This window comes from Leptonychotes weddellii, chromosome 14 (genome assembly GCF_054177405.1).
Source record: "Leptonychotes weddellii isolate Sample4059 chromosome 14, ASM5417740v2, whole genome shotgun sequence".
Classification (NCBI taxonomy): domain Eukaryota; kingdom Metazoa; phylum Chordata; class Mammalia; order Carnivora; family Phocidae; genus Leptonychotes; species Leptonychotes weddellii.
Window position 1 is genome coordinate 59,655,078 of NC_138382.1, and position 19,235 is coordinate 59,674,312.

General features: G+C 42.6%; 1 protein-coding gene across 6 annotated transcripts in view; it reads left to right on the forward strand.

The window, feature by feature from the left end:
- PALM2AKAP2 (PALM2 and AKAP2 fusion) overlaps positions 1 to 19,235 on the forward strand; it is a 441,240-nt gene that overhangs the window by 246,024 nt on the left and 175,981 nt on the right. For 4 of the 6 annotated variants that reach the window (XM_081803345.1, XM_081803346.1, XM_081803348.1 and 1 more), the window contains one exon: positions 2,506 to 3,201. The exons of the other annotated variants lie outside the window; for them this stretch is intronic. In XM_081803345.1, the coding sequence (XP_081659471.1) occupies positions 2,506 to 3,201 (696 nt within the window). The remainder of the gene's footprint in view (positions 1 to 2,505; positions 3,202 to 19,235) is intronic. 6 annotated transcript variants of the gene reach the window in all.

Genomic DNA, 19,235 nt, shown 5'->3' on the forward strand with positions numbered 1-19,235 from the left:
TTTTCAATTAGTAGTATTTGTTTCACAGGTATTTGTATATCAGGTACCGTGTATGCAAAAGGCTCTAAGGTAGGTGTTGGTGCGGTGGGGAAATGGTAGAAAGATGTCAGGCAAAAAACTAGCCTTTAGGGATCCTAAAAATCGATGGAGCTAATAAAACATTCCCTCAAATAATTATACTTCTGGGTGGAAATTGTTAAGTGGCTTCAGAGAGGTTTAGAAAAGTTCAGAGAGCCTTAAGAAGAGAGAGAAGACTTAGAGATGGAAGGGTCAAAGAAACCTTCTGGAAGTGGGGAGGCAGCTGACTGGGCACTGATGGATAGGTCATATTTGGATGGATAGAAACTCTCAAAAGACGGCCAGTTCATGAGAAGGGAATCTTAAAAGCAAGAAATGTTTAGGTGTGGGATGGTGTTATTTGATTGTGCTAAAGAAAAGGGGAGCAGTTGAAATGATCATTGGGATCTTCTTAACACACTGGGGGAACATGTAGTATTCAGAAAGAGGTAGGGACTCAAAAATAATGATAACCAGAGATGCCCCCATGGGAAAGGCAGGCCAGGCAGGGAAGGATGCTGAGTTCTGGGAATAGTGCAAAGTTTGCTATGGTTGGAGTATACATGGAATGAGGGGCAGAGAGACAAGCCTAGCAAGGAAGTTGCAGACAAATTCCCAAGGGAATTATATGCCAAGCTAAGAAGTTTGGAGTTTCTCCTATACAGACACAGGAACCCACAGAGGGTTTGTGAAGAAGGTTCTGTGGGCGGGATGGGGCACAAGCTAGCAGGGTCTGTAGACTTTTGTATAAATGGCCTGATTGTAAATATTTTAGACAGAGTAGACCACATATGGTCTCTGTCACCTGTTCTTGTTCTTTTTCTTTTTCCTTTTCTCTTTCTTAAATTGCCTTTTCTTCCTTCCTTCCTTCCTTCCTTCCTTCCTTCCTTCCTTCCTCCCTCCCTTCCCCCCTCCCTCCCATTTCCTTTTTATAATATTTTCAAAACAAACCTTGGGCTACCTTTGCCCCCACTCTGAGAAGCGGCAGGTGGGACTGGGGCAGAGCTGTTGTGCGGAGAGCAGAAGGGGGCCTAGCTCGAGGCAACGGTGAGGAGGTACATGGGGAGAGGTCTGAAATGGAATTAGTAGCTCACAATAGTTGTTTGGCTGTGGAAGAAATTAGGAAGAAAAGGACAAATCAGGTGTGGTTCTGAGGCTTCTCGCTTGAGAGACTACGTGGTGCTGGTACTATTTAAAACCAAGAAGACTATGGGGGAGTTTTTAGAGACCTCATCCCCAGAAGGAAAGGAAGAGAGCCTGGCCACAGAGCCAGCCCCAGGTACCCAAAAGAAAAAGCGCTGTCAATGCTGTGTTGTCATGTGACCACTTCTGAGTTCAGTGTTGAAGTTGTGGAGGTTGATGTAATCCATGGATCATCCAGGGAAAGCGTGCCTGGGGACAGCTGGCTTCCTGGGACCAATGCTCAGTGTCCTAGCATCCAGAATGTGTGCCTCGCAGGGAGCCTCGGAGGTAATGGATTGGAGAGGATGGAGTGTCACACAAGACTATAGAAGAGAGGAGAGCAGGTCCTTAGGAAGCCAGGTTGGTGGCAGGACTTGGGATGAGTTGGAGAGGGTTAGTCTGGACGGGGAGAGCTGGTAGGAAGCCCTTACCATAATCTAGGGAAGCGGAAATAGTGTCGCATATTGAGTAGTGGCAGTGGAAGAGAGAGAAGGTGACCGAGGAGAAAGACGGTGTGGGGCAGAGTCACGAGGACTTGGCACTGTGTGCATGGCTGAAGAAAGAGGCTTTCTGTGATCATCATCCTCAAATTCCAGTGCCATGGGACGCTACTACCTCCATCTTGTTATTTTTCTAGTTCTTGTTAGAGAAACCCAGCTCAGTGATCGAAGTACTCAGAGCATGTAACCTGACTGCTTTTGTAACTTCAGTTCCTGCAAACAGCCTAGTTTACAGTACAGTGGAGAATAGCCACGCCCCACCTGCAAAATCCTTTGCATATTCTCCATTCACAGTAAAAGGAAATGCAGAAAAAAACAGTAGAACGCTTAGTGAAAGAGTTAAAAAAAAAAAAAGATTTAAGATTTTGGAATTACAACACTTCTTAGCCAAGACCTTTAAAATTGTCTATAAGCCTAGGGTAAGCTGTCAATCAAAATAAACTTGCATGTTGCCAGCCTCCCTGGAATTCATTACACTGGATCTATACAGTCGCTTGTGGTCTTACGTTAGCAGATCTTCCTTAAAAGTATAAGTGCCATTGAGATACGGTAACTCTGCACATCTGGTTTCCCAGTGCATTAAGCTGCTGTGTTAAAACACATATATAACCACCTCTGTCCACACTGTGCACTCACTCTAACACTCAAGATGCTTGGCAGTTAGACTAGAAAGGGCACAAACCCTTTTTTTGTCTGTTTGGCAATTAACCATTCACTGGCTTTTTTTGTTGTAACATGCACTTCCTTTCTCTTGTTTTCATTCAAGCTGTGTACGCCATGGAAATTAATGTGGAGAAAGACAAACAAACAGGAGAGACCAAGATTCTCTCTGCATCCACCGTTGGCCCAGAGGGGGTCCATCAGAGAGGAGTCAAAGTCTATGATGACGGTACCAAAGTAGTATATGAGGTGCACTCAGGAGGCACTGTGGTAGAAAATGGAGTGCACAAGTTAAGCTCAAAGGATGTAGAAGCGCTTATTCAGAAGGCGGGACAATCAAGCTTCAGAGGAGGGCACGTGTCAGAAAGAACTGTGATCGCAGACGGGAGCCTCGGCCACCCGAAGGAACACATGCTCTGCAAAGAAGCCAAGTTAGAAATGGTACATAAGTCTAGGAAAGATCATTCTTCCGGGACCCCAGGGCAGCAGCCCCAAGCCCCTAGCACTGAAGGGCCCGAGGCCAACTTGGATCAACCAGTCACCATGATTTTCATGGGCTACCAAAATATCGAGGATGAAGAGGAGACGAAGAAGGTGCTAGGCTATGATGAAACCATCAAGGCGGAATTGGTCCTCATTGACGAAGACGATGAGAAGTCATTGAGGGAGAAGACAGTGACAGACGTGTCCACCATCGATGGGAATGCAGCCGAGCTTGTGTCCGGGAGGCTGATCTCAGACACCACAGAGCCCTCATCCCCAGAAGGAAAGGAAGAGAGTCTGGCCACAGAGCCAGCCCCAGGTACCCAAAAGAAAAAGCGCTGTCAATGCTGTGTTGTCATGTGACCACTTCTTTCTTCCCTTTTCTTCTGGGCAGCCTCTGGGCTCTCTACCACTTCCGTAGACCTCACTGTACCACTAACTGCAATACTGTGAACTGGAAGCAAACACCTGCTTTGCCTTGCAGTTGGATTGCTTGGGTCTCTCTTATTTTTCTCCCCCTTTCATTTTTCTCCAGTTTCCTCACCTGAGAGACAACGTGCATGTGTGTGCTTCAATCTTTCCAAGAACTTGCTTTTCCTCTAAACCTTTCCTTGTGTCTTCAAGAGTGAATCAGTTTCTTACTGCTCAATTGGAATGGACTCTTCACATCAGCCCGTTCTATAGTAGCCTTAATTCACTTGACTGGAATTGAACCCACGGCATTGGGGGTTTCATGTTGTAGCGTGTTCCTATAACGTAGTCACACGTCACCACGTCGCTGGCTTCCCACTTGCTTCCCTTGCTGTGGATCTTTGCTTTTATATCGTGTGTGGCAAAATGCTGTTGGCTCCAGCTGGTTGTTAGCGTGGCCAAAAGTGGACCTTACTTAGTCTGTTCAATCTAGGGTGATGCTTTTTGCTGCCTTACATAAGCTTCCAGATTACAGTGTTGTGCACCTATGGCTTTCCTTCTGTTAAAACTGAAATGAAGTCTGATGTAAAAGAAAAGGAACCCAGTGCGTGTCACAGCTGAAATGTAGGACTGATTCCGTAACCTGCCCATCAGCAGCCGTCTCTTTCTGTGGCTTAACTGATGGACCCTTTATATATGAAGCACCATTTTTAATTTTCTAAGGACATGAAGCAAACATTGTTTTGAGCATTCATAGTAATCTCTAAACTTAGGCATATCCATGAGCCTTGCTTCTATTCTCTCAGAAAAAAAAATGTAAATTTTTATATTGTTTTCTTTTTCACGGATATTTTCTGATCATGTTAATCTATTTTCAACGAAGGAATCATTTTGAGGAGTATCTCTGCAGTGACCATATTTCTAGAACAGTCTTTCTGACCTACCGTGGTTGCTGCCAAGTTTCCACTTCATTGTGGATGGTCGGTGCTGGAACTGAATTTACCTGTTCATCTCCCTGCCCACTTGATTACAGAGCCTTACTTCTGGACTCTTTTCTTTCTGTCTCCATGAGAAAGAGAATGTTTCCCGTAACGTCACGATGTAGGTTTATCCACCCTTCAAAATAAGTTTGAAAATGTAAAAAATGTGTAAGAAAGACCTGTCTTCTCCACATTAAGTACTTAAACTCATTCCACAAGTACCAATTGAGTGGCACATAGCTGAGCTTCTTAAGGCATGTTTCTTAAACTTCTGGAGATTTCAGTACATCAAAGAATAGTTTTTTTGTTTTTTTTTTTAATCTAGACCACAATGAACAATTCTTTGAATAAATTCTTAGCATTCTCCCAAAGCAAGCAACCAATGTGTAGTAAAACCAAAGGGAAGCAATAGGGTAAAAAAAAATAATATAGTAATAAAATAAAGATGTAACATTTTAACTGGTTCTCATAACAGAGATCTCTTAACTTGAAGTTATTTGCCCAGATGTTCACAGCACTGTTGCAAATCATTCACAAGATATATCTATGTTCTATAGAACATAGTTTTAAAAAACTATACAGTAAGTCATGCTCCATCAAGTCTAGCCTCTGTAGAAAGCAGACAAGAAAAAAATAAGGTAGTCTTGAGAGAATTTCTTTATGGAACCAACTAAATTTGTCCTAAATAGCTTTCTCAGTGCTAAATCTAACTGTTAATATTATAAGTTTCTTGGCTTGAACTTATATTTATTCCAAATGGGAAGGGGGGAAAAATGACATTTTTATTGTTAAAAGTTAATTTCTCTCAAATTATATTTCAATGAGCACGAAGTAAGTCACTTTATTACCAATAGGTAAGCAAAAAAAGTTAAGAAGGAACAAATAAAGGAGCTAAATTCTGCCTCCTAAGATGATTCCATCAATGGCTTGCTTTTGAATAGTAGAGGGGATTCCCTCCAAATAATCTCAGGTTCACCAAAGCAGCTGCAGTTGAGTAAAGCTGCTGTCTTATCTCGGAATAGCATCTGGTTTTTCTTCCTAGAAATCTCCCCACTCAGCTTCACGCTCCTCAGTCAATGGTCACTTACGCTTCATTTAAATGTCGAAGAGAATGACGTGCCAGATAAACCTATTTACGTAGAAAATGAAAACAGTTTCAATGTTTGGACAATCTATTATTTTAATAATTTATTTAATAAAGAAACAATCTAAAAGCTTACCATAATTTATCTTTTTTTACTCACTTAGGGATTACAATGATCCAATAGGAGTTTTTAAAAGCACAGTTAGTGAGTGGAATGGTAGAATGTAGAACCCTTGAGCTTGCTGTTTGATAAACAGAATCAGTCTTTGAGGACAGATAAGTTCCAGAAATGACCTACCCGTCCTTCCGTAGTGAGCTAGTTCCTCATGAAGAAAATGATCTGCCCCTCTCACTGCAACCCTACACAGCAGATCTGGAAGACCAATGATAATCTGCACTTTCATTCATCAGTTATCATTATAGGGATTAGCAAATTATACGAATTAGAGGTCTCTTTATAGTTTTACTATTAAAGCTTATCATTTAATGGTTTAAAGGAAGACATGTTACCTTTATTAAAATGATATGTGGCCATAGTAAATGGTTTGTTTGAATATGGCATATATTTGCTTATTTTGCATCATTTTCCTATCAAAATAGAGGATTTAGGGTCAGCCAGTACTTTTATAGGATGAGACCTATAATCTCACCTACAGCAACAAGTTAACTACGTAACGAACATATCCTCAATGTCGTGATGGAGAACGTTCTGCCTTCCTTGCCATTATTCTCTCTGTAAAAACTTTATTATATATGGTATCACACCTTCCAAAAATACAGGGTATTGACTTACATAACCTAATTAGAGAACCAGTAACGAAGCTGTAAAACCATGGTCTTTTTGAGCCAATGGTTAGTTGGATTGTCTTCTAAAATTATATATCCAGTTCCAATTTAAGTGGAAAGAGGAGAAAGAGGGAAAGGAGGGGTATTTCATTTGTTAGAGATTTTCAGTGGCATTGAATTAAAGATCTTTTAACGGTTAAAATGATAAAGTTTAACCTTACATATCCTGACAAATCTCGATGACTTGTACATCCTTGCCTTTGTTTTCTTTGATGTGCAATAGGACAAACTAAGGGGAATTTTTTTTTTTTACCTTGTACCACTTTTGCCCTTAATTCTATTAATTCCTTCCATAAGCAAAATTTGTTGCCTCTAAAAGTGATTTGATAGTGTCCAGTGATGTCACTTAATACTGGGTGTAGAGAGGATGAGGAGCGAGGGAATTCCCTTCTGGCCAAACCCAAAGCATGGTATCCTTAAGCCTCCTGAGCAACCTAAAAGTATTCAAAGACTTTCAGGAAACTCAAATTCTAGAGTTCATTAGATTTGACTCCTTTTTGAACTGTTAATGTACATGTATAGCTTTAAATTCCCACCAACTCCGTTTTACTTCCTGGTCATAAACATGTTTTTTCCTACATACAAGTAGAATGTTTTGTTTTGGTTAGGGTTAAGTTTTTTATAAAAGGGGAAAAAACATCAAGGTACAGTATCCTCTCCGGAGCAAAACGTTCAGGCCAAGTGGGAAAACAGCTCATTTCTCTTCGCTTCCTGCAGAATTTCATTTCAAGGGACCACGGAACACCCTTGAAATGACCATTTATTTAATGCCAGTGAACCAATGGATAGCGAAAAAGGAGGGAGGGAATATGGTGACAGAGGCAAAAATCGAACCACTAAATCAGCTCTTCCTTTTTAAAAAGCATTCGCCCTGTCCATTTAAAACACAGGTGAACACAGACAAAATATTCACAGAGGACTTTTTGTTGTCATTCTTGCCGAAAATCTAGATGCTCAGCCATCTCTCTTTGTCACTGGACCCACTGTGGAGTTCCGCTCACCAAAGGGCCCATTCCTTGTGGGAATAGTCTCATCTCCCAAAGGGTTAACTTTGTTTACAGTAAAAACCATGCCAAGGCAAGCAGTTTTAAGTTGTATTTCCGCACCATGCACCTTCAGTTATGGAAACCACAGATAAGTTTTGAAACTTCATAAATATGCAATCTTTTAGAAGCTCCTCAATTTACTATGTATCAAGGTATATAGAACTCCACTGATTAGGGTAGAACCAGCAAATATCCTTTGTCCTGTTGGACGGTACAACCCAGCAGGTAAACAGAGTCATGGTATGTATCCCAAAACAGCTCCAAGAAACCAGCAAGATGAGATCTTTGATTCTCGCTGCTAGTTGGCTTTCATTATATAGCCTTCTTCCGGTCTTATCAGGAAAACTGGCCTGCATTTTCTAGGGACAAAGAAAAATCAGGCTTTTGTGAGGAGCACAATGCAATTATGTGTCTGTATTTTCATAGCTTCTGCGAACTCTAAGATAAAATTCCCATTTTAACAAAAACCAAAATGCTTATTATTTGAATGTAGAAAAATATAAAATAAAGATTACATCCTGAAAGTTTCAAAAGGCAACTTCCCTGGGGATCCTTAGACCAGCCTCGCCCACCTCCCTTAATTTTTATATGACTTAAATAGGCCTCTGCTTCCCCTCTCCGCTCCAATCTAACATAAAGTCAGAACCGTTGCATGAAACCTTGCTTTCAACTTGAAAATATAAGATGTAATTTTGGGGATCGCAGGGTTTCTGCATCAAAGATCTGGACAGCCTTAACTTTTGTAAAAAAAACAAAAAACAAAAACAATTTTTCAATGCTCTCTTTTACTAAGCAGGAAACCAAAATGTTTCCTGAAAATTAATGACTTTTTTAGATTTTGTGACTATTTTCTAAGTTTCTATAGGTTGAGGGGTAAATGGTCCTCTTCCTCCCATAATGCCTCTTCCTAGTCAACGGGGGGCTCTTTTTTGCAAGTCACTGCATTTTTATGAAAAGAAAAGTATATTTCATGAACCATAAAATTCTCCCTAGACTTCAGGCAGTCCTTCTGGAGTGAAAGAACAGAAATACAGAAAGAAAAGAATTACAGGGTGGCTTTCTCCTTATTTTCTTATGGTTACTGTACTGTATGGTATGTATGTTTACAGAATGTATCTGCCTTGTGATGTGAACAAAATGAATGACAAAAACAGAGTTCTGATGTGCCATTTGAAAGTTTGCCTTAGCATTGCTGTTTATGTTCTTCTTTTCTGTCCTTTAAAAAAACAAAAAACAAAACGCAGGTTGTATTCCAAAGCTGTATTAACACAACATTCTCTTCCCCACCCCTACCCAGACTGCTTCAGAGCTGTGAATTTCATCACAGGAGCCTTGAGGCAGGACCTTGCAGGTCAGGCCCAAGGGGAATAAAGTGGACATAGCTTGGACATTGTCTATGCCCATCTATCAACCAAGCGTGTTCCTATGTTCTCAGCTGGGTCTGAATATCATGCTCTGACATTCCTGGGCAGGTCACAGGCAGCATATGATCTTCCGCAGTCCTTCTCACAGGGAAGGAGGGGAACTTGTGGACCCCTTCTCTGGGTCTGGGAGCATATTTTTAAGCACAAGTGTCATAGTTTGAAAAAGGAAGAGAGATGGGCTCAGATGGTGTGATTGAGCCATAACTGAGAGGTGTGCCCATTCATGATAGTCTAAGATGAGTACCACAGGGGTGGGAGTAAGGAGTGGTAATTAGAAATGTAGTATTTTACATTTATGTATTTTTTTAAGGAATGATATTTTTATAATGAAATCTATATGCATTATGAAGCTTGAGTTTGAAAACACCCTTGATTGAGTTATTTCTCCATTCCATTAAGGTAACTTTCTGGTGAGTTCTGTAGCACACGCCCAGACCTTGAGGGGCATGATCCAAGGTCCTGTGGCCTGCCCATGTGCCTCCACTGCATGAAATCCAGTGTTTCCAAACAGACCTAGGTTGTAAGATCAAGCTTTCTATGCCTGTCATTAGGTAAACCATGTCATTTGATAGCTCTCTAGGCTATACCTTTAATGATAAATAATGATGTTTTGGAAGGGGATAGCCATTTTAACTGTAAGCCAACCCCGGCAATGATCAAAGTCCAACTATTTCACATATTTAAGAACTAATCACTTCATTGGAGGTTAAGGGACCACTCATTATGGTACATCTAAATGATATGGGTAAAATGGTGAGTCAGAAGCCTCTGGCCATCTATGGTTTATACATAAATGTATAAACCAACAATATAAAACTTAGGAGGTATTATTGGCCTTGTAAATACCAATGGGGCTGCACCACATTTTCAGAGTTAAGTAGACACAGAAAAGAATTATCTTTATCTACCCATTAATGAAATTCTGTATTTTTAGAGTTCTTGGATTTTCCCCCCCAATTTTCTGCCAAGCTCCCAAGTTTCCACTGCAATCAAACTCAGTTTCCTAAAGATCTTCACCCACACCAGTTCCTCTGTCTGATGGACAGAGCAGCTTAGGCCTCAGAGTCTGCTCACCACCCCTGTTAGACTCTCTTCCCAGGTAGCATCCTTGCCCCAGATGGACCCTTTTTCTATGACCCTAAAAGACCAAGAGCCTTTTCCAACAAGGCAAGGTCATAAGCATTCTCTCCAAGTGCAGAAAAATAACCTGTCTGGTTCCCATGCAAGTCATTTCAATTCCATCATCACTAGAATCCCTCCAACAGGCCCAGTTCAAGCCCAGCTATGAACATCAGGGTCATGGAGACAGCTCTCAAAATGAAAGAGCTATGCAGATGCCTGAAGGTGCTAAGGGAGAGTTGATATGCTCTCATCTCGTATCTCACCACGGGAGCCTCACAGTGTTGAGATGAGGTGGACAGGGAGCCATCCGGGTCCTTGGTTTTGCAACCAGTCTTTACATCCAGAGAAGCCACCAGGCAATGGCCTGATCCGAACTGTTCTGTGTGCAACTCCAACTCCAATTCCGTGATATCCTATTCAGGCAAGCAGAAGGAGTCCTATCCTTTGCAGGGTTCTGGAACATTCTTCCCTCCTCTCAAGCTCCTGACTTAGTAGAGTTGAAATCACACAGGGGTTCCAGAAAATGTTGTGTCTGATGCAGCTTTTCAGTGAATGTAGGTTGTTGATGGAATTTTCAGCTTTAGCAGCTCACTCGGGGGGAGTGACATCTCTGTAAATATTTCCATTTCTGTGGTTGGTTGGGGGGTGGGGTGGGGGCCTGTCGTGCTGACTCTGAAGTAGACTTGCTGGGCTAGCTGCTGTACTTTGTAACCTGAAGTGTACTTTGACTGTTCCGACTTCAGAAATAACACTGCCAGTGACAGCCAATGCTGTACTTGTGGCTTCTCTCTGTTCCTCTGTACAGTATGAATAGACAATAAACTGCCTTTTCACTGCATCTACCTCTGTGTGTCCGTGCCCCGATTCTTTCCCCTTCCCACCTGCCACGAGTGGATCTCAGGCCAGACCACCTCGGGAGCACCTTCGACCGCTCGCTAACACTAAACACTAACCCAGTGCCTTTCCAACTGGAGCGTGCCTCAGAATCACATGGGGCGGGGGGTGGGGGGGACCCGCTAAGAAGGTGGAGACTCAGTCACACCTCTGGAACTCAGATTCAGGTTCCTGGGTGGGGCCTGCTCACCTGCATTTTTAATAATGTCTCCAGGTGATTCTGATACATGTGGTTCCTGGCCCATCCGTGGGTTTGGGGGCCCCACAGGGGGCATCCCTGTGGCCTGCCTGTTCCAGCTGGTTTCCACACTAATGCACTTCCCCAGCACTTCCTCTCTCTCACCTGCTCTTGCACATCTGTCTCCACACCTGTCGTCCTTTTTCTTGTTCCTCGCAAGCCCCTAGCAGTGGCATCGACTGTGATCCCGTGGGTCAGACGTGGGCTGCCCCTTAGGCAGTAAGTATTCATGCACTGTAGTCTTAGGAACAGGAGCATCTGAAGACACATGGGGACTTGGTTATTGTTCTTTACCACTGTATCCTCTCTATCTAGAATAGGCTCAACAAACTTTTTCTGGAAATGGCCAGATAGTAAGTATTTTGGCTTTGCAGGCCAGATGATTTCTGTCACAGCTAGGCCGCTCTGCCAGAAGGCAGCCATGCACTGCACATAAATGAATGAGTGTGGCTACGTTCCAAAAAACCTTATGTATAAAAAACAGACAGTAGACTGGATTTGGCCCTCAGGCTTGTAGTGTGCTAATCCCTGGCCTCCAATGGGACCTGGCACATAGTAGGTACTCAATAAAAAATATTGAAAAGGTATTATATGATAGAACGGACAGGTGATACCCCCTGTAGAACTGTCATAGAAATTTGTTTTCTTTGAGGATATGGAGTAAAAGAAATCAGTTGGGGAGCTCTCATCTGTTTGGGTTCCATAGTGGATTTTGTTTTTCATGTCTTTATGTATGGAAGTTAACTTGAAAGTTTAAAGCATGAATGGTGCCTTGTAGACAGCTCAAACTGCCGAGTTAACAAGAGTTTCAACCAGTAGATAGCGGAAGAAGTACAAGGACGTCTCGTCCTTGTCAGCAGCACTGGGGATGGTCCCTAAATATCTGAGCATTTGATCCAAACGTCTGTGGAACTACATTTTGTCTGGGCCATCCTATACAGTGAAGGCAGGGCTTTCTTTATATTACTTTCTTTGTTAATTGAAATACTCTTTCGGGTGTGGACATGTGGGCCGGAACCACAATGGCACATTACACATCCCATAACCGAGGGCACACTAACAGTGAAGCACCAGGAGCTGTGTGTTTCTATCCACCACCATTGCTGTTGTGGAGTTAAAGGAAATTATATTTACACAAAGTGCCTGGTAAGCAGGAAGTGGATAACAAATGTTAGTTTACATGTGATGAGAAAGTGTCTGTCCCTCTACCAAAGGGTTCACCTTTCCCAAATGTAAAGAGTATAGGCTGTTCCGGTGTGTTTCAGTACCAGCGTAAAAATGGAAGCCGCTTTTCCCTTCTTTGGGCTTGGGACTACTTTTGTATTACCTTGAACCATATGAAATTGACATTTTGGAGATCAATAGTGTTGAACATTGACAGTTCCATAGAGTTCAATCTAATAATTCTATTCTGGGGATCATTTTCCATCAGAGAGGGCAAAAAATGACCAGAACTCCAAATACAGCAGGAGGAATTTAGATAAGAAAATAAGAACTTTGAAAGGGAACATGGTTCGGTACCACCAACACAGAACTAGGCATTTCCCTTGGGTGTGTAGGATTTCCTATGATCTTACATCGACCCAATGAGGCAGACATTGCTATTGTTCTCCTTTACACATGAAGAAACGGAGTTACTAAGATAGTGAGCACCTCGCCCAATGTAGCAGAGCTACAAACTGGGGTGGGGGTGGGCATGGGAGGGACAAGATTTCAAGCCCAGCTCTAACTTACTTCTACACAGAAGGCTCTATGTCATGAAAGTGAGGATGCAGCTAAGGCTGGACACAGAAAAGATTTGGGGAATGGAACCGTCTATGCAAAAAAAAAAAAAAAAAAAAACACCCAGAAAATGGCACCGGATCTTATTTTGCACCTTTACGTACTCAGGCAAACGCTCTGTAATATCACCGCCCCCTGGAGGCTGGGAGGTGTCTCTGCCGACTTCCATCCCAAAAGAAAAGCAGAGGGTAAAATCACCCCCTGTTCTCTGTTCATTACCGCTTGATCGTTTTTCCTTCCCCATTTAGGAAAAGGATTAACAAAATTGCCCAAACAATTCCATAAACTCTAGGAGTGGCGTGTCCATCTCTGAATAAGCTCAGGTGGTTTTGTTGTTGTTACTGATGATGATAGGATTGCTATTATAATTATTAAATCACCCATGTCGCAAACAGCTAAGAGAAACAGGGCTGGCATTATGCACCTGCCTTCGGATCTAGGCTGTGTCACCCTTCGGCAGCACCACTACCTCCCCAGCAGCCCAGCTCCTCGCCTGCTTTTCTCACACAGTGTCAAATCCTCTACTTCATGGACGATGCGCAAAAGCAAAGATTTGCTGTTTAGGAGTTCAGGCTACCAGATCTGAAAGAGATCATCAAGTACAGAAATCACAAGATGGCTACCCATAGGCTGAATCTGGCCTTCAGTTATATAAATTTTGCCTGCCTAGTGCTTTCAAATAGTTTTTAATTCATTGCCAAAAATATTAAGAGAATTCTCATTTTTAAAGTATGGATTTCCAGCTTCTCTAGATTTTAGAGCCTCTTTTTTTTTTTTTAAAGTCTCAAAGTTATTTATTCTGTACAAGTTTCCACTATACATTAGACATTTACACAATAAACGAGTATACACCAGCCCTTTGTTCAGGCTCATAGGTCTTCCCTGGAGAAGGGTGTCAGGCCATTTAAACTCAGGGTGTCTTTCTCTGATGCCTCCTCCTGGGAGCACTGGAAGGCACCAGGCTCCAAGTTGTATGGGTGTGCAAAGAGCTCCATGCACAGAGCCCCATGCCTTGGTGCTGAACAGCTTTACTCTCTGGGAGAGCACAGAGTTGTGTCCAACTACGTAGGGCAAAATCAAGCCCATGGGAAAGAATCATACAACTGAGGCAAGATGTCCCAGGATATGCAGGCTCCAGCTCCCAGGGTAGGACTGAAGACCAATGCCAAGAGGAACCAAGGGTGGCATGGGCATTCCTGAGAAACTTGGTGCAGAGGGCTTAAGTCTAGGAGACTCTGAGAAGGTTGGGGGTAGAGGATGGCAGGAGGGTCAGGGGGGAAAAGCATGTTAAGAGGGAATAAATTAAAGGTGAGAGAAGCACCAGGGATAAGAGGCTTGTGCTGTCCTTCGATTGTTTTCCTAGCTAACAATTGCATAGAACTGATGGCCGCCTGTCCCCTTTAGAGGATCTATACTCTCATTCACCATCACCACCACCACTTCCTATTATCTCACTCCCGGTCAGCTTCCTTTGTTTATGTCACCTGCCTGGCCCCTGTTGACATTCCTAATCTACTATAATCCACCCACTTTATGGTTGGGTCAAATGAGTCCCAGGTGGGAGATGAGACTTACCCATAGCAAGATAATAGCTGAGCCAGAGCTAGGGATGAAGTCTCCTGAACTCTTTTGGAAGCACAAGGTTTTATACTATGTTTAGTTTTGGATCTGATAGAAGCATTAAAATTTTGAACAAGCTGTGGGCAGAAAACCCATCTCAGTAGCTGGTGCTTTTACTTTTTGACAGGGAAACCCACCTACTTGTATAATGATAGATTATCACAAGGCTCGTGAGCTCATTTACAACTCAAGGGAAAAAAATCCTTTTCCTACAACAATTTATAGTATATAGATTATCCTACTCTGTCTTCCTTAGGTTAAATGAAAATGTAATGTTTTAAGAACTTTGTGGTATCATACGCTTTTTGGTAAAAAGTTTCATTCCTGGAAAAATAAACAAAAACTTTGTAATCAACAGTTGAATAGTTCTGGTGGCTTCACATCTCTTCTTAGGGAAAATACAAGGCAAATCCCATATATACTTAAATTTAAATGTGGTCTTCTCTCCTCTCCTAATTCGTGGTCTTTTGTCATGCTCCCGAGGCTATATGGTCATGGAATAGAAATGTTCTCTAATGTTTACTCCCTTATCTTATTAAGAAAAGCAATCAGCAAGAAATTTGACAATTCAGAGAACAGAGGAAATGGGAATCTTTCCTCCCTTGGCTTGTCATGAAAGACCAATGCAATCTAGTGTTTTCTTTTCTTTCTTTTTTTTTTAAATTTTAACTAGAGGCTAATCAAATTTAAGATGATAATCGTATTTTCCCACTTTCTTTTCATTTCCAAGTCACTGAGAATTAAAAATATCAGCAGTGGACCTACTCTTTTCAGTTCAGGATTGTAGGTCAGCCTGGAGGGCAACTTGGAAGCGAGGTGCAGTCCGGGGTCAGTGTGACGCATCCCATCCATACTCTCAGTATATGCAGTCTCAAATTCCATGTCTTAAAGAGTGGTTTCAAGCCAGAGTACATAAACAGGTTCAGTTGTTTCTTCTTTCCCTGAATTCCAACCAAATCCTAACTACACTCAGAGACTCAGTACGAGATTCTGTCACATATCTTAATTCGGTTTTTCTTAAACTTTGACTTTTGGGCACCACTTTAATTATTTTTATCCTATATATATACATTACTTGTGGACCATTATTTGGTTTTTTTAACCACTTATTTGACTTAAATTTACTTAAAATGTAGCTTTGTAGCCCTACCTTAAATAGGTAGCACATGCCATACAAAGTAACTGTCTAGGGGGGCTCCTGGCTGGATCAAGCAGAAGAGCCTGAGACTTTTGATCTCGGGGGTTGTGAGTTTGAGCCCCACACTGGGTGTAGAGATTACTAAAAAAATAAATCAATAAACTTGAAAAAAAAGTAACTGTCAAAATAAAGGCGAATCAACATCATTAATTCCCAGCTGCATACTGTTGCCTAATTGTACAGTTACCTGAGACCAGCTCTCTCATTGTCAGAGAAGGGAATGACGAGGTTGGCAAGCTGTCAGACATACACCTCCATCTCTTTCATATAACCAGATGGAATGAAAGAGAACCAAAATGGTAATCACTCTCTCTCTATGTGGCTCAGTATTATTTAGTACCATGTTCATTTACCGCTAAAATTTTGGAAACACTTCTTCCCGTTATATTCCCTTAAAAATCCCGGTTTGTCAGGGGCGCCTGGGTAGCTCAGCTGGTTGAGCAACTGACTTCGGCTCAGGTCATGATCCTGGAGTCCCAGGATTGAGTCCCACATCGGGCTCCCTGCTCAGCAGGGAGTCTGCTTCTCCCTCTGACCCTCCCCCCTCTCATGTGCTCTCTTTCTCTCTCTCTCATTCTCTCTCTCTCTCAAATAAATAAATAAAATCTTAAAAAAAAAAATCCCAGTTTGCCATTTTGAAGATTAGGGTGAGAAATAAAAAGTGACTTGCTGAAGCCCCAGGAAAGAAGGAGCAGAGACACAGAACTGGTAATCACATCCAGGTCCGGGGGGGCTTCAAATTCTTTCTGTCACCCCAGGTGCCTGTCCCCACTGCGCCTTGCATAAGGAATGAATTGAATATATCTGCAGCCAACTTCAAGTCTCCATAAGGCTCTCCATCATTTAAACAAACAAAGTTAACATCTGTTCCAGCTCGAGCTCTCTGGCGTAAGCACTTTTTCACTGATGGAGGCCAGATCTAATTGGGCTCCTTCCGCCTCACTTGAGCAAAGTTCCAGGATCAGATGTGCGCTTCCAGGTAGAGGGGGAGCTGAGGGTCTGGATCCTCCATGCAGGACTCCTGCCTTCAGGTTCGGCATGCCTTCTGCGCTCTAGCAGGCGGACGCCTGCTCAGGAGACTTTCTTGGTTAATTCTCGAAGAGTCAGGGATTTAGTCGATGCAAGCTGTAAAACTCTCGGCACTAGAGATGAAGAAGATATTAATGGAAGAAGAACCATTCCTTCTCCTTCTCTTCCCTTTTCTCCTTTTCTCTTCTCTTCCCTTTTCTTCTCTCTTCACTCTTCCCCTCATTCCTCTCTTCTCTAGTCTTTTCTGTTGAATGAGTTGTTGTCCATGTGAGATGCACTCCCACCTGTAGGGTGAGTTGGACTTCTCAAAGAGCCCGTGAGTTCTCCCACGAAGTGCCATGCTGGAGATCTCTGCTTCTCCTTTCCTGCTTGCTGCACATTACAATCTGGGACATTTCCTTAAAAATAGGATTATACTAGGACCCCACCCCAGAGATCCTGATTTAATTGGTGTGAATGAGGCCTGGGGCATTTATTAAATGACTCCAAATGATTCTAATGGGGGCTGCTGGGTTGGAAACAACAGCACAGAGGAGCCCAGGTTGGGCAGGAGTGGTCCAGAGGAGAGGTCTAGGTTGGAATCTTTGTCTCAACTCACAAAACCAAGAAGAAAAGGAGCCTTTGGAAGCAAGACCAAAGTCAAATTCTGGGTTTGTCTTTGGCCAACTGGGTACTCTTGGACAATTGATTTCAATTCACCGAACCTCAGTCTCCTCTTCTGTAAAATGAGTATAATACTTTGTAGGGCTCCTATTAGGAATATTCTAAAGACTTTTCTTTCTTCTTTCCCTTTCTCCTTTCTTTCCCCTTACAAAAGGAAAGTGTTTGAGGCAGTTTATAGGAAAAGACACAGCAGAAAAGAATATAGAGGGAAATCGGGTCAAGAGAAAAATAAGACAAAACTAGAGGACTCAATCTAGCATAGATTTCTGAATGTGTATTTCTCTCTCTCTCTCTCCTTCGTTTGAGCAATTCAGTTTGTAAAATGTGGGACATGATTCTTCTTTATTAACCAAACCACTGAATTCTAATTTCTTGGGTCTGTTTCAAAAAGAAAAAAACATGAAATTATACAATCAGCATTTTTTAGTGTGAAGGGACCCATGGCCTGGACTTCGTCCTAGTTCTGCCATTGATTGTATGACTTAGAAGAGTCCTTTTTCCTCTCTTGGCCCCAACTTTCTCATCTATAAAATGAGTAATTTTACTAGATGACTGTTAAGGCAGTTCTGGGTGACATTCTAGGTGGATGTTAATATCAGGAGTCTTTCTCTATAAGAAAGAAGGAAGGAAGGAAAGAAGGAAGGAAGGAGGGGAGGGAGGGAGGACTGGGAAGGAGGGAGGGGGGGAAAAAGAAAAAAGAAAAGAAAAATACACCAAGCTGGGAGGGGTGTTTTTCCTCAAAGGTCCAGAAATCTCTGGCCTTTTAAAACCAAAACATCAGCAGTCTGCTGTGGCTCTGGCCTGACTCTGAGGAGCCCCTGGGCAAATCCCTTATCACTGCCTTCCTTCAGGGTCTTTCCAAGCCCAGTGGAAATCTGATGGCCATTTTCCTGTGTATAAAATCTAGTGGGGGAACACCTGATTTTCCAAGACTTATGGTCCTCCATGGTTGAAAACAAGAGTTTGGATTCCTTTTTAAAAATCTAAACCAACTGGCCTTACTAGGAGCTAAAGCCTAACATCTTCATGCCCCACTCTTTCCTGACCCCGAGAGTCTTGGAGAGTGGGTAAATACCCACCTAAGAGGCTCATGGGAGGTGAGTGCAGCAGCCACATACCACTACTCAACCATTCTAGATGGTTTCTCCAAAAGAACCTTAAATATTTGAGCCACAGAATGACAGTGCTTCTCTCCCCTAGACAATGGATGCTCTGGGTAAAATACAAGCTCCTTCCCTTGTTCCCCATAGCTTAATGTCCAGTGTAACTGGATCTGAAATCAATAAATCAGTTCTGCTCCTTCGTAGCTCTGTCTCTTGGGGCCACTTTGTATGCTCTGCAGTATGCCACAGACCATTAACTAAGCATAAGTGTGTTTGTGTTGATGCAAAGAGCTTTAGAAGCAGTAGATAAAATGCCAGTCACAGAAGCTCCCAGTTGAATGGGGTTAGTTGGCTGAAGTTCAGCTGAAGATAGTTTGGTTTCAGGTCTTTTCATCTCTCAGGAGAAAATTCCCCTGGCTGAATGTTGGGAGAAGAAATGGGAATTCTCAGGTCATTTCCTGAGGCCAAGGCGGGTATCGTATCCTTCATGGCACGTGTAGAAGCCTCCATCAAGTCATCACCAAGGCACTGCCCAACTTCACAAGAACAGAGAATTGCTGCTTTATTTGTTCCTTCCAGAATTAAGACCAGACTCTTCTCTCTGAAAGTCAGAATTTACTAAAAAATGTAACACCTTCTCCTCCATTGCCCCTCTCCTCCACAGGTGAGTTCCCACTGGTTCCTAACATAAAGTCTCCTTTCCAATTCAGGAGTCCAGACCTGCCTCTCACTGGCCACACTCACCCCCTGCATTGCTCATGCTGTCTGGTACACATCTAGAATAGCCCTTTTCCTCTCCACATTTTGTGAAGTCATAATCATCACGCTTGGCCAAGCTCAAGTGCCTTCATCTTACATTCCCCGTGTGTCTGCCTCAGCTCCATTTCTATCAGCCCCCTCTGTCCTCTGTCCT